We start from the raw sequence: 21,465 nt of genomic DNA on the forward strand, positions 1-21,465 counted from the left end.
GCTGACCGCGAGTGCGTGGCCATGGCCATGCTTGGGTGCTCCATGGAGGTCGCGTTCTTCCAGGTTGGAGTCGACAGCGCATGGACGCTGCTCGACACCAAACTGGAGTTTTCCGTGGGGTCCATCGTCCACTGCCAAGACAAGTTCTTGGCGATCGACTGCACTAGAGAAATCTTTGTCTGCAACAGCAACGCCGTCGGCGCTACTCCAACCGCGACGCTACTGCCATCACTGTCGCCACCTGCGGGGCTCTGCCGAATCAACGGTGAGCTGCATATTGTGCGTGCCATGGTGAGTACGTTCCACGAGACACATAGCTTCACCTATAGCAGCGCGATCTACAAGTGCAACCTCTACGACCGTACGTCGGAGTGGTCCAGGGTGAGGGACATCGGTGATCAGACACTGTTCGTGTCTAAACATTTCAATGAAAGCTTCAGTGGAACAAGTGTATCCAAGTATAAGGAGAACAAAATCTACATGTCTGAGCCATTGTATGGGGATCCATACGACTTGGTCCATCGATTGGAGATCGTTGATATTGCTACCGGCGCATTCGAAGTGAAGCCCGTCCAGGAAAAGATGCAGGGTTCTGAGGCTCTAAGTTAGATTCGATCCAATCTCTGGAAGAATCATTGCAAGACATCAATCATCTCATAGCTTCGGACAATATCGCAAAGCTACTAAAAACTGTAACTGTGTCCTCACCTCAAACATTATCCAGATAAATGAATTATAATGAAAGAAATGGATATCGGAGATTTCTTCCTGCCAATATAAAATATTATCTTAGCCGCATCATAGAAATGTCTATAAAGTAGAGTTTGTGAGCCTGTGACGCCGCGTACTCCGTGATTATTAAATTCATAAACTTTATTTTTTGGATTAAATATCACTTTAACGTTGGTATTTAATTTTTACAGTATTGTTATCTTATCGTGCGATCCGTATATTTTTAATATAAATTATTAGTTATCCCGTAGCAACCCACACGCTACCTAGTATAGTATAAATTAGCACAATATTTCTGGTTTGAAATCATTCCAGGCTCCGTATGAACCGAACATGCCCTAATTGATTATTAATTGGAATAGCACAGCTCATTATTAATTGGAATAGCACAATCAGTTAGCCACATAGGGACCCAGTGCTTGCGTGTCTATTTCCACTCCGGATCCGAACTTCCGAAGTCCGGCCGCCGTCCCCGTGTCCCACCCACCGGCCTCCACGCAGCCACGGGCATGTGGGCCCTCAACCTGAAGGCCGGTGGGCCTTGCCTCACGCCGAGGCATCCCCAGCCGGCGCCGTGGTCCTAGGGCCGTCCCAACAATTTCTAGGGTCCTTGGACAAATAAGACAATGAAGTCCCGGCAATCTAATATTTTAATATCACGAGATTGAATTATACAGTACTACTGGTAATAAGAATTAACTCGCAAAATATAGTTTGTTAAAAAACGACAATACATCAAAGAAGCTTAAAGAACGGTGAAATCCATGAAATGACTTAAAATTTAAAACAAATTATGGGCAGCCTGCTGCCTGTGGCATGTCCATAAGTTCCTTGATGAATTAAATAATTAAACTAATAGATCAACAATTCGCTGCACTATCGCTTGATGCCTGTATGTATTGGATTGCAAGGTAAAAAAGAAATTGAAGTTTTCAGATCGAACAAACAATAAATACTGATGAACTGAAACCATAATCACTTACCGCAGAGTCGGGGACAGGGATGAAGGGACTGCAGCGCAGCTGGGTTAGTGGGCGCCTGCTGGAATCACGGGATTCCAGATTACGGAAATCGGGATTTCAGGATTTGGGAACGCCGGAACAGCCGCCGCGGCGCAACAGCACGCATGCTTTGACGCGGAGTCGCGAATAGAAAAAGGTTGCCGCGCAGAGCCGCAGACTGAACTGAACGTGACCGTATGGAGCCAAATACATGTACTACATATACGTATACTCATGGCCCCTAGTGCCATGGACCCCCGGGCGTCGCACTGCCTGCCCTCCCCCATGGGACGGGCCTGCGTGGTCCCCGCTGGCCGCCGGTATCAGCTCGCTGGCTGTGGGGCCGACGAGGTGGAGTTGGCAGCCGGCGCGGTGGCCGAGGTTGGCGGTGAGCGCGTCGGGGAGGAAGGGCAACGACGGCCGAGAGGACGGCGACGAGCCCAGGAAGAAGGCCGCCTCTTCTGGTAGGTCCTCTTGGCCGAGCTCCTGATGCTTTGTCGACCTGTGCGATTGGAGCAGGATCTAGGTGATTCGCTTGTGGGAAGCGGTCAACGTTTGTAGATTGGGTGCGGATTGAAATTATTGGCGCTCGGTGATGAAATTATTTGTGGCCTTTGCATCGAGGTCCTGTTGGTTACTGTACGATTTGTGATGCAAAGGTGTACATGTCTCACTGGATTTCTAGTTGTTATGGTGATATGGAATTTGGGTATGTTTTGAGCTCGATGGTTATTCTTCAGGGTCCATTTGAAGTTTGAGACACTTTTGGTGCACTTAATAATTGAAAACTACTTTACTGCAGTAGCTGTACTGATCTCGAATTCTGTATATAGAAATCTTGGGGTTCCCATTGCTGCATTTGAATTTTCCAGCCGCAGTTTTTCATTCATGTGTCAATTGCTTAATCAGAATTTTAAGGATTGATATCTCTACATTTCAGTAGAAAGTACATCACCAAGTGCTACTTCTATGTAATGCATAATTATTAACTTTTGGCTATGCACTGTTGGCATTTTCCATGTTCTGTCTACATCAGATATATACATTATTAAGATACTATATAGTTCTTTGTTGATGTGTCTTAAAATGTTGGGTACAAAGGCTGTATTTGAATTTCCCTGTAGTATGTGTTGCGCTGGTGAATTCTGACACCTCATTTCTGCATGCAGGAAAAGGTGATGCATCTACTCCCAGTGGAGATGCTGCAAATGGAACAAGCCAAAATCAGGACGAACCAAAATCAAGTGACACAATGTATATACCTAGCAACTTGTCATATTGGCGAGATGTGAGAGCAAGCTTCGTGATTCCAACGTTGGTATGACCAAACTTTCTGGTCTTTGCTATTTCATCTGTACTAGAAAGTTTGACAAAAGATTTTGACAGGCACCTTCAGTATAGCTTATTTAGCGATTATGTCGGAATGCCGTTAGAATCTAAAATGAAATTTCATAAAAGCTCGGGCTACCATTTTTCCTCAGTTACTTTCATTTGTTAGTGTCATAAAGGAAAGAAGACAATGGGTCAATTTCTGAAGATTGACTTGCACTTTATAATCCCCTAACATTGTACCTACATGTTACAACCTCTGAAACGAACGCATGAGACTTTGAAAACTTAAGACTCTTCATGGTACAAAATGTATTTTATTCCAGTCAGTTTTTCAACTTAATGAATATAATTTTTCTCTGCTGTTCTGGTGTTTCCCTTCTTTTTGGAGAAAGTTGAAATTTGAGACTTGGCCATCCTCAACTCCTCAGTTAATTGAAACATTTTTTCTCACTATCATCTATGTGCTGATCCTGTACTTTTATTTAGGACTTCTTTATGGTTCTCGCTGCAAGTATTCACTATTCCACATTACGTTAAACCTCTTGTCTAACGTTGCATATAGATAGACGACGACGACGACAACAACAAAGCCTTTAAGTCCCAAACAAGTTGGGGTAGGTTAGAGTTGAAACCCAGCAGAAGTAATCAAGGTTCAGGCACGTGAATAGCTGTTTTCCAAGCACTCGTATCTAAGGCTAAGTCTTTAGATATATTCCATCCTTTCAAGTCTCCTTTTATTGCCTCTACCCAAGTCAACTTCGATCTTCCTCTGCCTCTCTTCACGTTACTATCCTGGCTTAGGATTCCACTACGTACCGGTATCTCTAGAGGTCTTCGTTGGACATGTCCAAACAATCTCAACCGGTGTTGGATAAGCTTTTCTTCAATTGGTGCTACCCTTAATCTATCATGTATATCATCGTTCCGAACTCGATCCCTTCTTGTATGACCGCAAATCCAACGCAACATACGCATTTCCGCAACACTTATCTGTTGAACATATCGTCTTTTCGTAGGCCAACATTCTGCATCATACAACATAGCAGGTCTAATCGCCGTCCTATAAAACTTACCTTTTAGCTTCTGTGGTACCCTTTTGTCACATAGGACACCAGATGCTTGGCGCCACTTCATCCATCCTGCTTTGATTCTATGGCTAACATCTTCATCAATATCCCCGTCTCTCTGTAGCATTGATTCTAAATATCGAAAGGTATCCTTCCTAGGCACTACTTGACCTTCCAAACTAATATCTTCCTCCTCCCAAGTAGTAGTGTAGAAGTCACATCTTATATAGATAGACAAAAATATGAATTTCTTCACCTCAAACAACATCATACTGCTACACTGTCTCCATCATGTAGTGTAACAAGATCTTCAATGCCCTGTTTCTAATCCATCCCAATGTCTTATGCACATTTTTGTTGTCCCAATTACATTTGACCAATTTACAGATCAGATCCCTTTTTATTCTCCTTTAGCAAAGAGTAGCCTATCTCTGTGATTTTTTTAAATTTTAACACTTTTTGAAAACTAATTTTAAATCTAACACTATCGGGTTTTTAACTAACACTTTTGGCCGTGCCTATTGCCCTGGCGCGGCCAAATGCCTGTGCCGCGCCATGCATGGTGGCGCGGCAGCAGGCTGACGTGGCGACGACCGGATTCGCTGACGTGGCGGGGCCTGCCGCACCACCGATCTTGGCGCGGTAGTGCCGCGTCCTGATCCGTGGCGCGGCAGAGCCGCATATAACCCCCGTGGCCAGTCCCGCCTGCCCGAGCAGCAAACCCTGCGCCTGACCGCCGCACCCGCGTCCGCCCGCGCCTGCTCGCCGTCGAGCACGCCGGCCATCGTGCCACGAACACCGGCACAGCCGCCGGCCGCCTGGTGCGGCCGCCGCGCCCGCACGTCGGCGCGCGACCTCCTTTGGCCACGCACGGCGGCTGCCCGCCGAGGCCTGCGCCTGCGCCTCTCGACCTGGTCTAGCGCGCCACCGCCGCGAGGACGAGCGCCGCTGCCATGAGGTACTCCCCTAATGTAGTTAGTATAGTTAATAAAGTTAATAAAATTAGTATAGTTAGTATAGTTACTAAAGTTAGTTAGTTTAGCTAGTAAAGTTAGTTTAGTAAGTTAGTATAGATAGTAAAGTTAGGTAGTTTAGTTAGTACAGTTATTGAGTCTAGTTATATATTGGATTTAGTCTAATTAGTTGTTGTAGTTAGCCTTGTATAGATGTTAATATTAGATTATTTAGTATAGTTATAATTAGAATAGGTATTAATATTACTATGGACATTACGCATGACGATTTCGACGAATTGATGAAGTTTTTTGAAATGCTTTTGCAGATGGATTGTTGTGTTAGAGTTTTATACGGAGGAAGTGTTAGGAAAGAAGATGGTATGTTTGAGGATATGGAAGAAGAATTGGAATGGTTTGATAAACCTCCTAGCTTCAACGACCTTTGTGTCCGTTTGAATGCAAAGTTTGGTGGTGATTTCACACTGAAGGGGAGGTTTGATACTGGGAAGACTAGGGCACACTATGTCCTCATGCCCCTGCGCGATCCTGCTCACTGGTCCCGCTACACTAGGGTTCTCCAAGGTTCTAATATGCCCATGGCTGAGGTAGTGCTGGAGAATGGGTACAGGATGCAGGGTGTTCAGGAAGGCTCGTCCATTGATAGTTTTGGAGGCAATGAACAAGAAATAGGGGTTGAAGGGGAAGCAACTCAGGATAATATGGATTTGGACGGTCAGTTGACGTAGGAGCAGTTTCATTCAACTACGGTAGGCTGTATAAGCAATGACTTCGATGTGAATGAGTTCAAACGGGAAGAGGAGGAGCGGGAGGAGGAGGACAGGATCGGTGATGTAGTTAGCAGTGATTCAGACGATTCAGATGATGACCAAGGCATTACAGATGTTATGCCAACACCGACAGATGTCATGCTAGTACCGGTTCATACTATATCATTACCAGTACCAACTGAGGTTTTGCATGGTGTCTAGGCTCAGGGTAGACTAGTCATAGATTTAGCTGCAGATGGTACCCCCTATGATTCATGGGCCAGAATTAGTGAAGTGCAGCAGTATGTTCCACCACCACCTTACACAACGACTGAGCTTGAGCAACTAAGGTCCAAGAACATACCTTTCAGGGGTGTTCCAAACTATAGGGATGCCAGCATGATGGATATGGCAGTTTGTGACACCAGTCTCCAGATGTGTAAGAATTCATTGTATGATCATAAGAAAGAAACCCTTAGGAAGGGGATGATATTTAACACAATGTCAGAGATAAAACTCTTTCTTTAGGACTATGCTGTGTACCACCATAGGCCGTACATCGTCACTCATTCAGACCAGGAGTTGAGGTACCACGTGATATGCAAAAACGGTTGTATGTGGAGGTTAAATGCACGAAAGAGACAGAGTGATGGCAAGTGGAGGATAACTAAAGAGACAGAGTGATGGCAAAAACGGTTGTATGTGGAGGTTATATGCAAAACCCCACACTTGCCTAGACAATAGGGGAAAGGAAAATCATTAGCAACTCACTCCACGTTACCTTACTCGTAGTATATTGGGGCTCGTTGATGACAATAACGACATTTTGGTGTCTTCTTCACAACAGTCCATATCTGAATTCGTTAAGTACGATGTGACGTACAGAAAGGTTTGGCGTGCTAAGCAAATTGCTCTGGCGATTCGATGGGGTAGTTGGGAGGAAGCATACAACAGGGTGCCCTGCATCTTATGTGCAATGCATTACTACAACCCTGGCTTGAAATGGTTTGTGGACACCAGAGGTATGTGTTATCGGGACCCATTGAGGCATGTCCTCTATCATGCATTCTGGTCGTTCGCGCAAATGGACCACGCCGCACCAGCTGTACCCCTTCTTGAGGTGGAGTACGATGACCCCTTTCTTCCACCGGACCACGAGGTTTCCAAGAGACGTTCGAGGGATCCTTACATTCTTGGGACTTAGTTCATTACGTCGAACTTATGTCGAACGAATATTGTCCTCGAAAACTTGCAGACTCATAAACCAATGAAAATGTCATGTGGCAACTTGTTGTCCATCTATTTGCTTCATAGAACATGGTCTATGGCGCGCCACTGACGCGCTGTGGACTATGGCGCGGCAGAACCTGTATTCGAGATAATTTCACTCGATTACGTTCATTTTAGAAATTCTCAACGCATGATACAAACATATGTGATCACTTAAGATCGACCATGGGTAATCTGAGTACATGATATATGGGTACAATACATCAGTAGCTCAAATGGAATATAAGACAACATAATGGAATTTCTACTACATAGCTACATTGATTATTAATAAAGCATGGAACTAATAGACAGCGCAATCAAAAACCCTCAGTCAGAAACATACTGAGTAAGCAACTCATCATCCGAGTACCAATTCTCAACCACAACCCTGTAGCTCTGGCTAGCCTCACCTGCATTGCCCTGATCTGCCTTTTGCCTGTAGTAAGTGGCCTCCGCTTCATCTGCGGCCTAAGTGAAGAACGCGTCGTCATCCTCCTCCGCCTGCAAGCCCGCCACTGCTAGAGCGATGAGCTCGCTCAGTCTACCAGTGTCATCTTTTTAGCCTCCTCCGCCTGCAAGCCCATCTCTGCTAGAGCGATGAGCTCGCTGAGTCTGGTAGTGTCGTCCTTATCCTCGTCCGCCTCATCAGACAACACAATCGGTGATTCAACGGTGCGACTAGCTCGTTTTCTGTGCTCATCTAACTTCTTTTCCTCGTACCTTGCACGAGCCACCTCTACAACATGGTCCTCGCTGCATCCAATCCCTTCATGTATAAAATGCAATCAGTTAGCAATGTGATTATATTACATTTAAAATCATGCAACGAAAAAAGGCTTTCAAGCGCTCCCTGGCACATAATGCAACAACATGCTCGTTCAAAACCTGCATCTGTACTCTTGTCTCCTCCCTTGCCTCCTTCCTTGCCCTATCCTCCTCTAAAATATCATCCGTCTCTCCAATCTTCATTTCTCAAGCCCAACGTCGATCGGGTTACAAATACGCGTTGTTTAGTAAACTCACGCATTTTGTCTTTGTGATGTTTAACGAAAAGGTTAACGTAGTCAGGTCCATATCCCCTCTTCTGTGCAATTACTTGCCTTCCCTTCAGTTCATCCAAGAACTTAGCTTAACCATCATAACATTCCTATCTGCATTTCTTAGTGCTCTGTTCAAACGAAAAATTATATCATATATATCTTAGCAAAAGAAACAAAATACGATTTTATGGTTACCACAAAAATAACCAACCTCATCCTAGTCAATCATATGGCCGTAATAATGGTCTATTCCAAGCTCCGAAGGGACTAGACCGTAGTTGGATTTAACACCACATTCACAGCGGTGCTTTGTAAATTAACCTTTCTTTCTTCTTTTGCTTTGCCTTTGGAGGTTCTTTGGCCCATTTGTTCTTAGGACCATACAACCACTCCTTGAAACGACACTTCGCCATTAAATACACATAAATGATGTGACATTAGTACATGAACACATATAGCTCAATATTTCAACACATACACTTTGCACTTACTTCATGCTTATTTGGACACACAAACTTCAACGTATTGTCAGGGTTTATCATAGCTCGGTCTCCGCAATCGCACAGAGGAGGTTCCTCGAGTCGTCTAACTACGGCTAAGTGCTTCTCCTTAGCCGTCATTGGAGAAGGGTTAGGGGGAGGTGGAACCAATGTTTTTAAGGCGGTAAAGCAAGGCGAGGCGACCAACTACCGCCTTACGCTAAAGCGAGTAAGGCATAAGGCGAGGCGACGCCTTACGGCCATCCAACAGTAGTATAGACTAGAGAACTGGAAGCATGTCATACCTTGGTGTTGTCCTCTCCTGTGCAGCTCGCAGCCCCAAGTGTGCACCCAACAATACACTGCAATGGAGAGACAATTTAGGTTAGTACCTAGGTATTTCATAGGGAATATGGCACCAGCAAAAAAAGAAATTAGTTGAGGGACAAGTAAAGATTAACGAGTAGATAAGCACACTGCCACAAATAAAACCATTACACAAGTAGTTCAACAATAGTCCACTAAACAAGATAACTGGAGTGCTCAGTGAGCACATTCCACAATACTACAATACTAGTGCATAAATAGTCTGGTACAAATACTCTCACAACTCTCAAGCATCATTAAGTCAATAGAAGTCATCCACCATCACAAAAGGATCTGAATTGCCACCACCAGCAGTAGCTTGATCACTTTCGTCAGCAACAATAGGTGCAATTTCACCATAGTCATCAACTTCCACATCATCAACCAGATATTCTTCATCAGAGTTATCATCTTCCATGTCTTCATCCTCCTGTGGTTCATAAGTCCTCCTAATTGGGGCATTAGCTGCTGCAGACTGCCTACGAGTATAAGTTCTATCAATATTAGTTGCATCGCCGTGGGCTGCCCTAGGGAAATTATGACCACGATACATTTGGGATGCACCAACAGCCTCATCAACTTGATCCCATGTAATTTCAAGTCCACGGCCATCATGGACTGGTTCCGCATCCACATCAACCCATTCATTGTTCCAATCAAAGTCTTCCAAACATAAAGGATCAAAGCTGCCTGCTCCTTTCTCATGTCGCTTTTGAAACCTCACTGTCATCTTTCGGTTGTACTGAACATAGACCAAATCATTAAGCCTTTTATGCTCTAACCTGTTTCTTTTCTTAGTATGAATCTACAATGGTAAAAATGCAAACAAAAGAAATATTCAGCAAGCATTAATAGATAGTAGATTTTATTTATTCCTTGAACTGGGATAATTTAGTACTTATGTAATTGACAGATTACTTACTGACTCAAATGTGCTCCAACAACGCTCACAACCTGAAGCTGAAGCACAAAGCCCAACAACACGTTTTGCAAATCTTTGAAGCTCTATGGCTTTGCCACCATATGAACGCCACCATTCAACTAGATCAAGTGACCAAATAAACATTTTCATGTTAGAAATTAGGAAAGACTAAAAAATCAGATTGTACAGTCAGTGAATAACTTACTAGGAGACTTGGTTTTGATGTTGTTGATTGCAATTTTGTTGCTGAAGCTACCCCTTAAGTCCTCATATTCCAAAGCTTGGTCATCAATCTTGTTTTGAAGATCTTGGTCAGGCACCATTTTTGAAAGAACCTCAGTAAATGCAAACCTTAGCTTACCAGCCATAACATCATCTGTTTTCAGGTCAAAATACTTGTTTGGGTTCAAATATAGTGCTGCCCCATATAATGGTTGGTCCATTTGATCTTCTCAACGCTTGTCAATGATTGCCAAGATACGCTTAAGCAAGTCTGCCTTTCCCCTAGTAGGGAAATTTTCTTTAATCTTTTTCTTTGCATATTCCATACAAAACTGAACCTCTGGCATTGCTGGCCTCTCATCCCCATCAACTATCCTCAATAAAACAATAAGGGGCTGTGATGCTCTCAGGCAGTCCTCAACTGAGTTCCAAAATTCGGTTGAAAGGATGGTGTCATGCACTTCCTTTCCTGCTTCTGTTCTTGCCAATTTGGACTTAGTCCAGTCATCACATACAAATAGGAATTTCAGAGCATCCTTGTGAGTGTGTAGGCTGCGCAAAGTGAGGAAAGCAGTAGCAAAATGAGTTACTCCTAGTCTAACAAGATCTCTACCTCCTGTCTTCTCCCTCATTGCATCAAGAAGCCTCCCGTGCCTATAAATAAAGGTAGCAACTTGTCTTGCACGTGCAATAGGCTTGCTAAACTCCTTCATTTTGCCAATGTCCTCTAGCATGAGGTCCAAACAGTGTGCTACATAAGGGGTCCAAAACAGTGTTGGAATTCTTTCCATAAGAAGCTTGCAAGCTGCCTTATAATTAGCACCGTTGTTAGTGACCACTTGAACAACCTTGTCTCTTCCAATGAGATCAATTCTCTGCTGTAGTAAATCTGCCAACATTGGATCATCATGTACTTCACTGGATGCATCAACAGACTCCAAGAAGAAAGTCCCCTCTGGACTATTGACTAGGAAATTAATGAGGTGATGGCCCCGCCTATCTGTCCACCCATCTGACATTAGTGTACAGCCATATTGCTTCCAAGCAGCCTCATGCTTCTCCTTTATTTTGTTGACCTGTTCCATAGCCTTTCCAAGCAATGGCACCCTCGCCTCATGGTAGCTTGGAGGTCTATATCTAGGTCCATACTGCCCAATGGCCTCACACATAATCTCAAGGCTCCTTGAGTTGATAGCATTGAGTGGTATTCTACACTCATAGAAGAAATTGGCCACATGCATATTGACTTCATCTCTTTCTTCCTTGGTCCTGATCCTTCCCTCCACACTGCTTTGTGTAGGTCCATTCTTAGAATGCCTTTCCTCAACCACTTCTTTAGGTTTTTTCTGAAGCATGGTAATCACCGACTTCTTCTCTTTCTCTTTTGGTCTAGGTGGTAGATTTGCAAATTTGAGAGCAGATTGCTTGCTTTTGGATGTTGTCCCTGAACTTGGATGCTGCATAGTTGTACTAGATGACTGAGAGGCAGCATTAGCATTGTTTTGAACCTCCACCACTTGAACACCATCATCATCATCATCTAGGTTTAGCGCTCTCCTTCTTCTTCCCTGAACTAGCGCTGCTTCCATTTCAGCAGCAATTGCTATTGTTGTCTTCTCACATTTGAGAGCATCTCCATATCCACCTACAAGATGCTCCTTCAATCTCTTGATTCCAGACTTTACTTGAGTTCCACAGAGGATACACTCAACCAAATCTCTGTTGCCAATTTCTGGCCAGAAGCCATACTTCCACCCCGGATCACCAGACCTGGCCTTCCTTTTTGGATCTGTCCTTGGATCATATTCAGCAGTACCTGAGCCTACACTTTGTGGACTTACAGTGTTTTGTGTTGCCATTTAGATGTACTCATGTGAAACACGACAAGCAAAGTAATTATTACGCCTTAAAAACATTGGAGATCAGTAACGATCAAGCTTTTAGAAGGTGGTTAAACTTGTTCTTTGAATGCCCTCTAGCTAAATTCATCTGTAGCCTATTGCACACGCTTTTGGTTAAACTGTAGGCCAAACACTTTTGAACAATTCTGGTCCTGGGTGATTCTGTGCTTACCAACTGGAAAAGAATTCCATGTTGCTCAATGCTTCTGTATGTTGGGCCCTGTTTAGAGCTGGAAACAATGTGTGCTTTGAGAAGAAAATAACCAAATCTCCTATTATGTTCGTTCCTATCATACTGGGCAGGTCTCCGAAAGCAGGAAAACCCATAAGCTTTGGAGGAGGGACCTGAAGCTTTGAAGCAAATTGCCCTAAAGTTCCTCTAGTTGAGCAGATGCAGGGGTCACACATGGAGCAAGCTCTAACAGGCCAAAGGGTTTGGTGGCTTAACCTCATCGCCATCTGAACACCTTGGGAACTGGAAGATGCTGGAGTGCATGTCTGTGCACTGCTGTTTTAGACTAGATGGTGGCAGTTTAGATTATGTTTAGTTGTTAGTTGTCTCGTCTTTCCAGGATGTTGGATTGTAATGGCATTGTTTTGCTTTCATGTTCGTGGTAGTTTGGGTGTGCTGCTCAGTTCTGGGCCCTGTATTCCGTTAGGCCATTTACAGCATCATTTTGGTTTCGGGTGCTAATGTGGGTTGGTGAGACTTTTGAACGCGTTAATCATTGTACCGTTTCTTGTAATTTCATTGCTTAGCAGTAATGAAATTTGGGTCATCCTGTTCTGGGAAAAAAAGAGAATGCTTTGTATTGCATATGACCTGCCATCTGGTTCACAGATCAAACTAACACTGAGCACTGAGTATTAGTTCACTAAACACTAAATAATTAACAACTAGACAGGTTGGTATATAAAAAACAAGTTGCCGTTCAGATTCCAGACACAAAGTAAAAGTGAACAAAACACCGAGCAAAACAAATATAAAGGATGCTGCTGTCCGGTCCGGCTCGAAAAAAGAGGCCACAAGCAAGTAGAAAAATACGGTGCTGTCCGGTCTGGCTCAAAAGAAGAGGCCACAAGCAAGTAGGAAAATACGAGCAGAGGAATCGGTGTCAATCAGTACCTGCTCGGCTCGGCGGACCAGAGGAGGCGGAGGACCAGAGCAGCGGTGGACCAGATCAGCGGCGGACCAGAGGAGGCGGGTGGCTCGGTAGAGGGGTAGAGGACCAGAGCACCTATCGTGGCCCCACGGGAGGCTGGTCCTCACGGCTCAGCGGTAGTGACTTCTCCTGGTGGCGCGGGAGAACATGTCCACGCGGGCGAGCAGCAGCGGACCAGAGGAGGCGGCTCGGCAGACGGGTAGAGGACCAGAGCACCTGCCGCGGCGCCGCGGGAGGCTGGTCCTCGCGGCTCGGCGGCAGCGACTTCTCTCGGTGGCGCGGGAGAACGCGTCCGCGCGGGCGAGGTGTGGCTTCTGGTTCTTCCCCTGCTCTCTCGCTCGCTGGTACGTCCGCTTCTCCCGCGCGCTCCTCTCTCCGCGCTCTATTTCTCCCGCACGCCCACTCTTTTCCCTGCCCTTTCTTCCTCCATTTCCCGCTGCCCAGAAATGGACCCCTGTATGGCGCCTGCCACGCATGATTAGGCGCGAATCGGACGCCAAATAGACGACTTCCGGACGCCATGGTAGTAAGGCGGACGCCATACCAATCTGAGGCGAGTCATCCGCCAAGTCGACCTGCCTGTAGCGCCTTGCCGATTAGGCGACGCCAAAGCGATGCCTTAAAAACATTGGGTGAAACCCACCGCTCGAAGTGCTCTCGTGGATGTCGCTCTCTCCACTAATCGTCGAAAAGGAGGTATCTAGGATCAAACTTGTCTGCACTATCGATCCACTGAAAGAAAAAAGCACGTCTCATGGGCCTACACAACAAAAATTCAACAAAATATTATTAGCCTAATAATACAAATAAAGAAGAAAAACATACGGAAACAATTACTTACATTAAAACGACTGCACGTGTAGAAGCAACGAGTCATTGTGTCCGGATGTCTCGATTGAAACACGTCGGCCGGACATCCACAGTCACAGTTAGGGACAGGGAGTTCAGGAGGAACGGGGGCATCTTTGCTAGACTCGTCAGGGTACAATTCTTTAGGATGACCCCGTTTTCGCCATAACTGCTCCCGAAATATGTCTTCCATCTAATAAAATGGCTCAAATTAAACATCAATCAAAACAACACAAATTAATGTAAAATATAATCATTTGCATTGCAACTAAAATAATGTAACCAACACTTATAGAAACAAAAATATACATGGTAAACATACTTCTAACTAAATAATTAACCTTAACATTGATAAAATCAAACTAGGCAAAATTAGGTCCTGGACACTAAAAAAAGACAGACTTTGCTGCAACGCATCAAAAAAACTTGTCTTTGTCCAAACACACTGAAACTCTTTGATAACTGAGTCACGGACACTACACCTCTTATTATAATTGTTTTTAATAGAAAGGTACGCCTGCCTATTCTCTTGTTTCCTGCTGCCAAACGGGATGACCAAAACAGATCGGGACTTCCTCGCTGCGCCGCTCCTGCTACTGCCCCGCCCTGCTCCCTCCGTGACTTCCTTGCTGCGCCGCTCCTGCTGCTGCCCCGCCCTGCTCCCTCCGTGCGGTCGTCTCCTGCTCCCTCCATTCGGTCGTTTCCTGCTGCTGCCCCGCCCTGCTCTAGGCGCATGGCCGCGCCCTTCGCTAGCGCCCCGAGGCCGGGCCTGTTCCTTCCTGGGCGGCGGTCACGACGGCGGCGCTCGCTCGTGGCAGGAGATGGAGGAACCTCCTCCATGATTCTTCAGCGACATTTTCCCAAAGAACCACGCCGATCTGTCATGGGTTCCCGACAGGTAAGATTCTTGCGATTTTCCCCTAGGGTTAGGCTAACTGTAGGCTCGATTTTGCAAAGTAAATCGTACCCTTGTTCATCCCATTTATCTTTATGCCCCTGTATATGTAGGATGGATCCCAATTCGTCCTACAGGCTTGCTGTTCGAGTAGGCGCTTATGTCAAATTAACTGATGATGATGGTTGCGAATATTGCAAGGCATGTAACATTCCAAAGATTTTAGACAGGGATAGCACAAACTGGAATGATTTGCTTCTTGAATTTGCTACAGAAATTAAGCTAGGCTCAAAACAAAAACTGTGTGTCACCTATTGGGATAATATGAGTCGTAGCTATAGAGAGATTGATTCTGACCAGAAATTGCTTCATGCAATTGACATGTATTGGGATATAAGGAGGCTTTCCGTGCAAGTGCGTGTTATAAGAAAAGACGACGAGGATCACATACATGATATTGGTCGGCTGGAGAGCATGCCTTGTGTTTTGCAGGGAAGCACTGATGCCCCAGCCAACCAAACTATTGCACAACCTTCACTTGAAACTGACTCATCTCTTGTAGAGCCACCAATTCAGCAAATTACTGAAGTGGCTTGGGTGAATGATGACGTAGAGTACGTTGGTCTGAATGATGAGGATCCAATTTCTGATTTATCAGAGCCTGAACCAGATAGTGATGTAGACTATGCTGGTTTGGAGGATGAATTAGTTGTTGAGGATGCATGGGGTTGTAAGACAATTATCCATGTAACTGACTTGGAGAATCCAAAAATAGAAGTTGGTGTAACTTTTGGGGATGGTGATACTTTCAAGAAAGCTATTAGGCAATATGCAATAAAAGGTGAATATGAAATTACAGCTCCCTATTCTGAGGCAACAAGGTATAGAGGCTATTGCAAAGCTGAACGGTGCAGGTGGCGTATACATGCTTCACAATTGCAGGATGGAAGGACTTGGGAGGTACTTGTTCTTTTTCCAGATTTTTTATACTAATTTTTTTACTGTATGTTTGTATTGAATTTAATTCTTGCTTGTTTCAGATAAAGAAGATGCCTTATGAACACACTTGTCAAAGCACAGGAAAAGTTGAGAAGAACTGCATGGCAACAAATCAGTGGGTCAAGGATCGGGTTCTGGATTGGCTTGCAAAGGACAATAAATTTGGGCCTAAAGAATTAAAGAAAAGGCTAGAGGAGCAGTATCATCTGAAGTTGTCATACTGGGTAGTTTGGGATGGAAGAAATAAGGCTTTGGAGCAACTCAAAGGGAAGTGGGATGATAGTTTTGAGTGTATTTTCAGTTTCAAGGCAGAGGTGGAGAAGACCAATCCTGACAGTTTGGTAGACATTGAATATGAGAAAGTTGGGAAGAAGATGAGGTTCACTAGAATGTTTGTTGCATTGAAGTCTTGTGTGGATGGATTTCTAAATGGCTGTAGGCCTTTTCTTGGTGTGGACTCCACTCATTTGACTGGGAAATGGAAGGGTCAACTTGCATCTGCTACTGCTATTGATGGGAACAATTGGATGTTTCCAGTGTGTCATGGTGTGTTTGGATTAGAGACAACTGACAATTGGGAATGGTTTTTTAGCAGACTTCATCAAGCTATTGGATCACCTCTAGGGCTAGTGATATCAACTGACGCAGGCAAAGGAATTGATTCAGCTGTTAGTAAAGTCTTCAAAAATTGGGTTGAGCATAGAGAGTGCATGAGACACTTAGTTGCAAACTTCCAAAAGTGATTTCAGGGTGAAGTCTTTGAGAAGCACTTGTGGCCAGCATGTAGAGCTTATCAAAGACACAGGTTTGAAGAGCACTACAATCTAATGTAGGAAGCATGTCCTGAAGCCATGAAGTGGATACATAATACTCATAAGCACCTTTGGACACGACACTTGTTCTCTGAAGCAAGCAAGTGTGACTATGTCACAAATAACATTGCTGAAACATTCAACAGCTGGGTTACAGATGAGAAATCCCTTCATGTAGTTGATCTTATGGATAGGATAAGACAGATGGAAATGGATAAAATGTTCTTGAGAAGAAAAATTGCAAGAAAGCTTGAAGGCAAGATCCTACCTAAAGTCATGAAGGAACTCAATACAAGAAGCAGGGGGCTCAAATATGTGTGGAGGTATTCACACAAAGATGGTGGTACTGAGACTGAAATTTTAGGTGAAGTTGAAGGTGTTACAAGGGATCTAGTTCATTGGAGGCATACTATTGATCTTAAAGAGAGGACATGCACATGTAGGCGCTGGCAAGTTACTGGTCTACCATGTACACACGCCCTCTATATTATCACCTCATTTCGAGGTTATAATATAGAAGACTATGTTCATGAGTACTATTCTGTGGCAAAGTTCAAGAAAGCCTATGAAAAGTCTGTGAAGCCAATGACAGATAGGAAACAATGGCCTAAGATGGACCCTGGATTCAAATTGTGGCCTCCAATTCTGAAAAGGGCAGCCGGTAGACCAAGGGAGAGAAGGTACAAATTAGTTGCAGAAGGTGGCACTGGAAAGAGATCCACAAGATGCAAAAGGTGCAGACAGCTTGGCCACATGGAAAAAACATGCAATGAATATGTTTATGAATCTGATGCACCACCACCTGCCCCTCCAAAGCCAAAAAGAAAGAGAGCCAAGAAAAATGTCACAGTAGTGCCATCTAGTAGTGCTACTAATTCAATACAGGGACAACCATCACTTGATGAACCATTGTAAGCTTTCAACTCAAACTTGAAACATATCTTACATAGCAGACCACTAACATGCATATCTAAAAAATTTACAGTGCTACACCACCAAGAACTATCACTTCTGTTTCTACACCAAGCCCTATGACAAGAAGGTACAAATGCAACTTCCAAAATTTTGCCATATTGTATTACTTCTTACTAGATTTGACTTTTTCTCTCCATTTAGTATGTCAAGGAGGTTGCTGCAGCAAAATCCATCTACACCAACTAGAGCTATCACTCCTATGCAAACACCTAGCCCTATGACAAGGAGGTATAAGTCCTCCAATTATGTTTTCTTGGTTGTTATCTTTCTTTAAAATAATTGTTGACATGCTTCTATATCCATTTCAGCTGAAAAAGGTTGCTGGAATTTGAAGGCTCCATAGAGCCTGCTGCATGTGAAGCACTATCTCCAGTAGCCTTCATGGAGAAGGGAAAGGCAAAGAAGTTGAAGGTTGTCAGGTCTAAGAAAGAGTAGGGAGTGCCGGATCAGTAGCATGTATGGTTTTGGTAGCATCAAGATAGCCAAATGTGGCTCGAATCAATGATTTTCTTTTGCTAAGCCTGCTAAATCATTCCCCTTTGCTAAACCATGTCATTAGGGTCTATACTATAGCCAAATGTGTCTGAACCTGCTATTTGTATTTGTGTACTGCTTGCTGAATGGTGAAGAACATGCTATCATCATGTCCTTTTATCTATCAGAAATGTTCATTTGAAGGAGCAGGGGTATACTTGTCTTTTATAAATGTATTGATAACTGTTTGATGAGGATATGTTATAATATGTGTTATAGTGTCTAGCACCCAATTGCCATAGAGTTTTAGTGTGCTTGGGCAAAGACATGTTTTTTTAGTGTGTTGTGGCAAAGGCCACCTTTTCTTAGTGTCCAGCACCTAATTATGCCATCAAACTAATACCTTTCTTCAAACCATAGCCTATAGTTCCCAAACATAATTTTTCTCCTAATCTTAACTCCCATTCATAAAATCCTATCCACCATTCAAACGAAAATAAAATGTGCGTCATTATCTTGAACGAGGACGAGAAGGGAGGGAGGCGGCCGGGGAATGGAAGGGAATGGAGGGAGGCGACAACAGAGGGCTAGGCGGGGGGCGGGTGCGGCGGCCAGGCATGGGTAGGCGGGGTTTGCTTCTTGGGCAGGCGGGACTGGCTGCGGGGGTTATATTCGGCTCTGCCGCGCCACGAATCAGGGCGTGGAACTGCCGCGTCAAGATCGGTGGCACGGCAGGCCCCGCCACATCAGCAGTCAGCGAATCCGGTCGTCGCCACGTCAGCCTGCTGCCGCGCCACCATGCATGGCGCGGCACAGGCATTTGGCCGCGCCAGGGCAATAGGCGTGGCCAAAAGTGTTAGTTTAAAAAAACCGACAGTGTTAGATTTAAAATTAGTTTTAAAAAAGTGTTAAAATTAAAAAAAATCGTCTATGCCTGAAGCTAATTGGTGTTTTTGTTAAGAAACTCTCATTGACCTGGTCCTAATTATTTTTCCCTAACTTGTTATTTATCATGCATCCAAACCAGGAGCAAACAGATGCAAATAGTCCACAACAGACAGCTCAGGATGGAGCAGTATATCATCTTCCCTGGAAGTGGGCTCATTCTATTCCTATGCCAAAGTCTGGATGTGTGTTGGTCGCCACTGAAGAGCTTGATGGCAATGGAACCTTTGAGAGGACTGTCATCCTTCTCCTAAGACTAGGTTCAAGAGATGCCTACGATGGCTCGTTCGGTATCATCCTGAACCGTCCACTGTACACTAAGATGAAGCATGTGAACCCATCCTTCGGCGAGCAAGCGACCCTTTTTGGTCATTGTTCCCTCTTGTTCGGAGGCCCTATCGACATGAGTATATTCCTGATGAGGACGGCCAAGGGAAGACCGATCAAGGGGTTCGAAGAGGTGGTACCTGGCATCTGCTTTGGCTTCAGGACTGACCTGGAGAAGGCTGGTGGTCTGATGAAGAATGGCACGGTTAAGCCTGAAGACCTGAAGTTCTATGTTGGGTACTCTGCTTGGGAACATGACCAGCTGCTGAGTGAGATCGATGTAGGATGTTGGGTGGTGACTTCCTGCAGCTCAGGCCTAATAATCGACGTGTTGACGATGGACCCCTCCTGCTTGTGGACCGAGATTTTGCAGCTGATGGGTGGCCAGTACTCAGAGCTGAGCCAAAAGTCGAAGCAAGATGGAATGTAAACTTTGTTCGTTTGCATCCTAGCCATTTGGAATGGTCTCCCTGTGACCAATCTGTACATAATTTGAGTAATCCTCGGCTGCTTGTAGCCAGTGTGGCCGAATTTTTTACAATTTGGCTCTTTTTTTGAAAGTTTCTCACAAATAGACCCCTGGCGGAAAGAATTTAGGAAATGGACCCTTAGCTTGGCGCCATTGGTGTTGGCGCCGAGCTCGGCGCCACCGTCACTAGCGCCGAGCTCCTGGGCACGGGGCAATGTCCTGTCAGGGGGCTCGGCGCCAGAGTGACTGGTGCCGAGCTCGATGCCGTAGATCTTGGCGCCGAGCTCGGCGTTAGTCACTCTTGAGCCGAGCCCCCTGCATTTAACCCTAGCCCAACCTTCTTCCTCGAGCATTCTTCCTCTTCTTTCTCCTCCCTCTTGGATTTTTCTCTCCCCACTGCACCCTACCTCACGAATCGACATATTGGACCTTGAAAACCTTGATTTGATCCATAGATCTTTGAGAGCAAGGTATACTCGCTCACCTCCTTGTTTTTTCGCATCGATTCGGTATATATTAGTCGGATTTTTGAACCTAAGAATCGTCATCACTTAGGGTTTCATTGTATCCCTCAATATATGTATTATACAACCGTAGGTTGATTCCAAGGCATGGAAAAAAGCTAGCAAACCAAGCTGCATGTAGTTATGTTATGGGTTCATTGTTGTGGATGAAATGAGAAATCCTAGGTTTAGGGTATAATGTTAACTGCTTTTGGTTCTTAGAACGAAATTGGTTGTATTGTAGTTATGGTTCTCATTGATATTTTTTGTGGTGTTTTGATTTATGTTTGTTAAATTACATCCGTTTTGTTAGATGTAAGAAATGTTTTGGGAGAAGTTTTAGCGAAAACAGGGTCGTCCTCGAGAATTATACCCCGACGCGTCTAGGAAAGATGCCCCGGTCCCTCCTGATCTTCCTGTCCCTAACTGTGACTGTGGTTTCCCGGCCCATGTTTTTCAATCGAAACATCCGGACACAGCCGCGCGTTGCTTCTACACATGTAGTCGGTTTAATGTAAGAAATTATTTGTACTATCCTTTTTCTTTATTTGTTTAAGTACGGTACTAATATTTTGTTGGAATCTCGTTGTGTAGGACCATGAGAGGTGCTTTTTCTTTTAGTGGATCGATGGTGTAGACAAGTTTGATCCTAGGTACCTCTTTTTCGATGATTGGTTTAGAGGGAGACATCCACGTGAGCACTTCAAGCGGTGGGTTCCACCCCCCTAACCCTCCGGCAATGACGGCTAAGGAGAAGCACCAAGCCGCAGTTAGATGACTCGAGGAACCTCCTTTATGCAATTGCGGAGATCGAGCTGTGATAAACCCTGAGAATACGTTAGAGTTTGTGTGTCCAAACAAGCATGAAGTAAGTGCAAAGTGTATGTGTTAAAATCTTGAGCTATATGTGTTCATGTACTAATGTCTCATTATTTAGGTGTATTCAATGGCGAAGTGTAGTTTCAAGGAGTGGTTGTATGGTCCTAAGAACCAATGG

General features: G+C 44.6%; 2 protein-coding genes across 2 annotated transcripts; both read left to right on the plus strand.

The window, feature by feature from the left end:
• The first annotated feature begins 1,241 nt into the window (after positions 1–1,241).
• On the plus strand, positions 1,242–19,926 carry LOC136453812 (uncharacterized). Its single transcript, XM_066454371.1, has 4 exons — positions 1,242–1,302; positions 2,030–2,197; positions 2,903–3,051; positions 19,252–19,926. Exons 1-4 carry the CDS (start codon positions 1,242–1,244, stop codon positions 19,924–19,926), a joined length of 1,053 nt encoding a protein of 350 aa, XP_066310468.1.
• LOC136451217 (uncharacterized) lies at positions 16,815–17,690 on the plus strand. Its single transcript, XM_066451947.1, has one exon. It carries the CDS (start codon positions 16,815–16,817, stop codon positions 17,688–17,690), a length of 876 nt encoding a protein of 291 aa, XP_066308044.1.
• Positions 19,927–21,465: the final 1,539 nt, after the last annotated feature.

The sequence above is a fragment of the Miscanthus floridulus genome, chromosome 5 (genome assembly GCF_019320115.1).
Source record: "Miscanthus floridulus cultivar M001 chromosome 5, ASM1932011v1, whole genome shotgun sequence".
Lineage (NCBI taxonomy): Eukaryota > Viridiplantae > Streptophyta > Magnoliopsida > Poales > Poaceae > Miscanthus > Miscanthus floridulus.

Coding starts and splice junctions, on each gene's coding strand:
- LOC136453812 (XM_066454371.1), top strand. CDS start 1,242: ATGTGGGCCCTCAACCTGAAGGCCGGTGGGCCTTGCCTCACGCCGAGG. Junction 1,303..2,029: donor GCCGAGGCATCCCCAGCCGG/CGCCGTGGTCCT, acceptor CATGGGACGGGC/CTGCGTGGTCCCCGCTGGCC. Junction 2,198..2,902: donor GAAGAAGGCCGCCTCTTCTG/GTAGGTCCTCTT, acceptor TTCTGCATGCAG/GAAAAGGTGATGCATCTACT.
- LOC136451217 (XM_066451947.1), top strand. CDS start 16,815: ATGAAGTGGATACATAATACTCATAAGCACCTTTGGACACGACACTTG.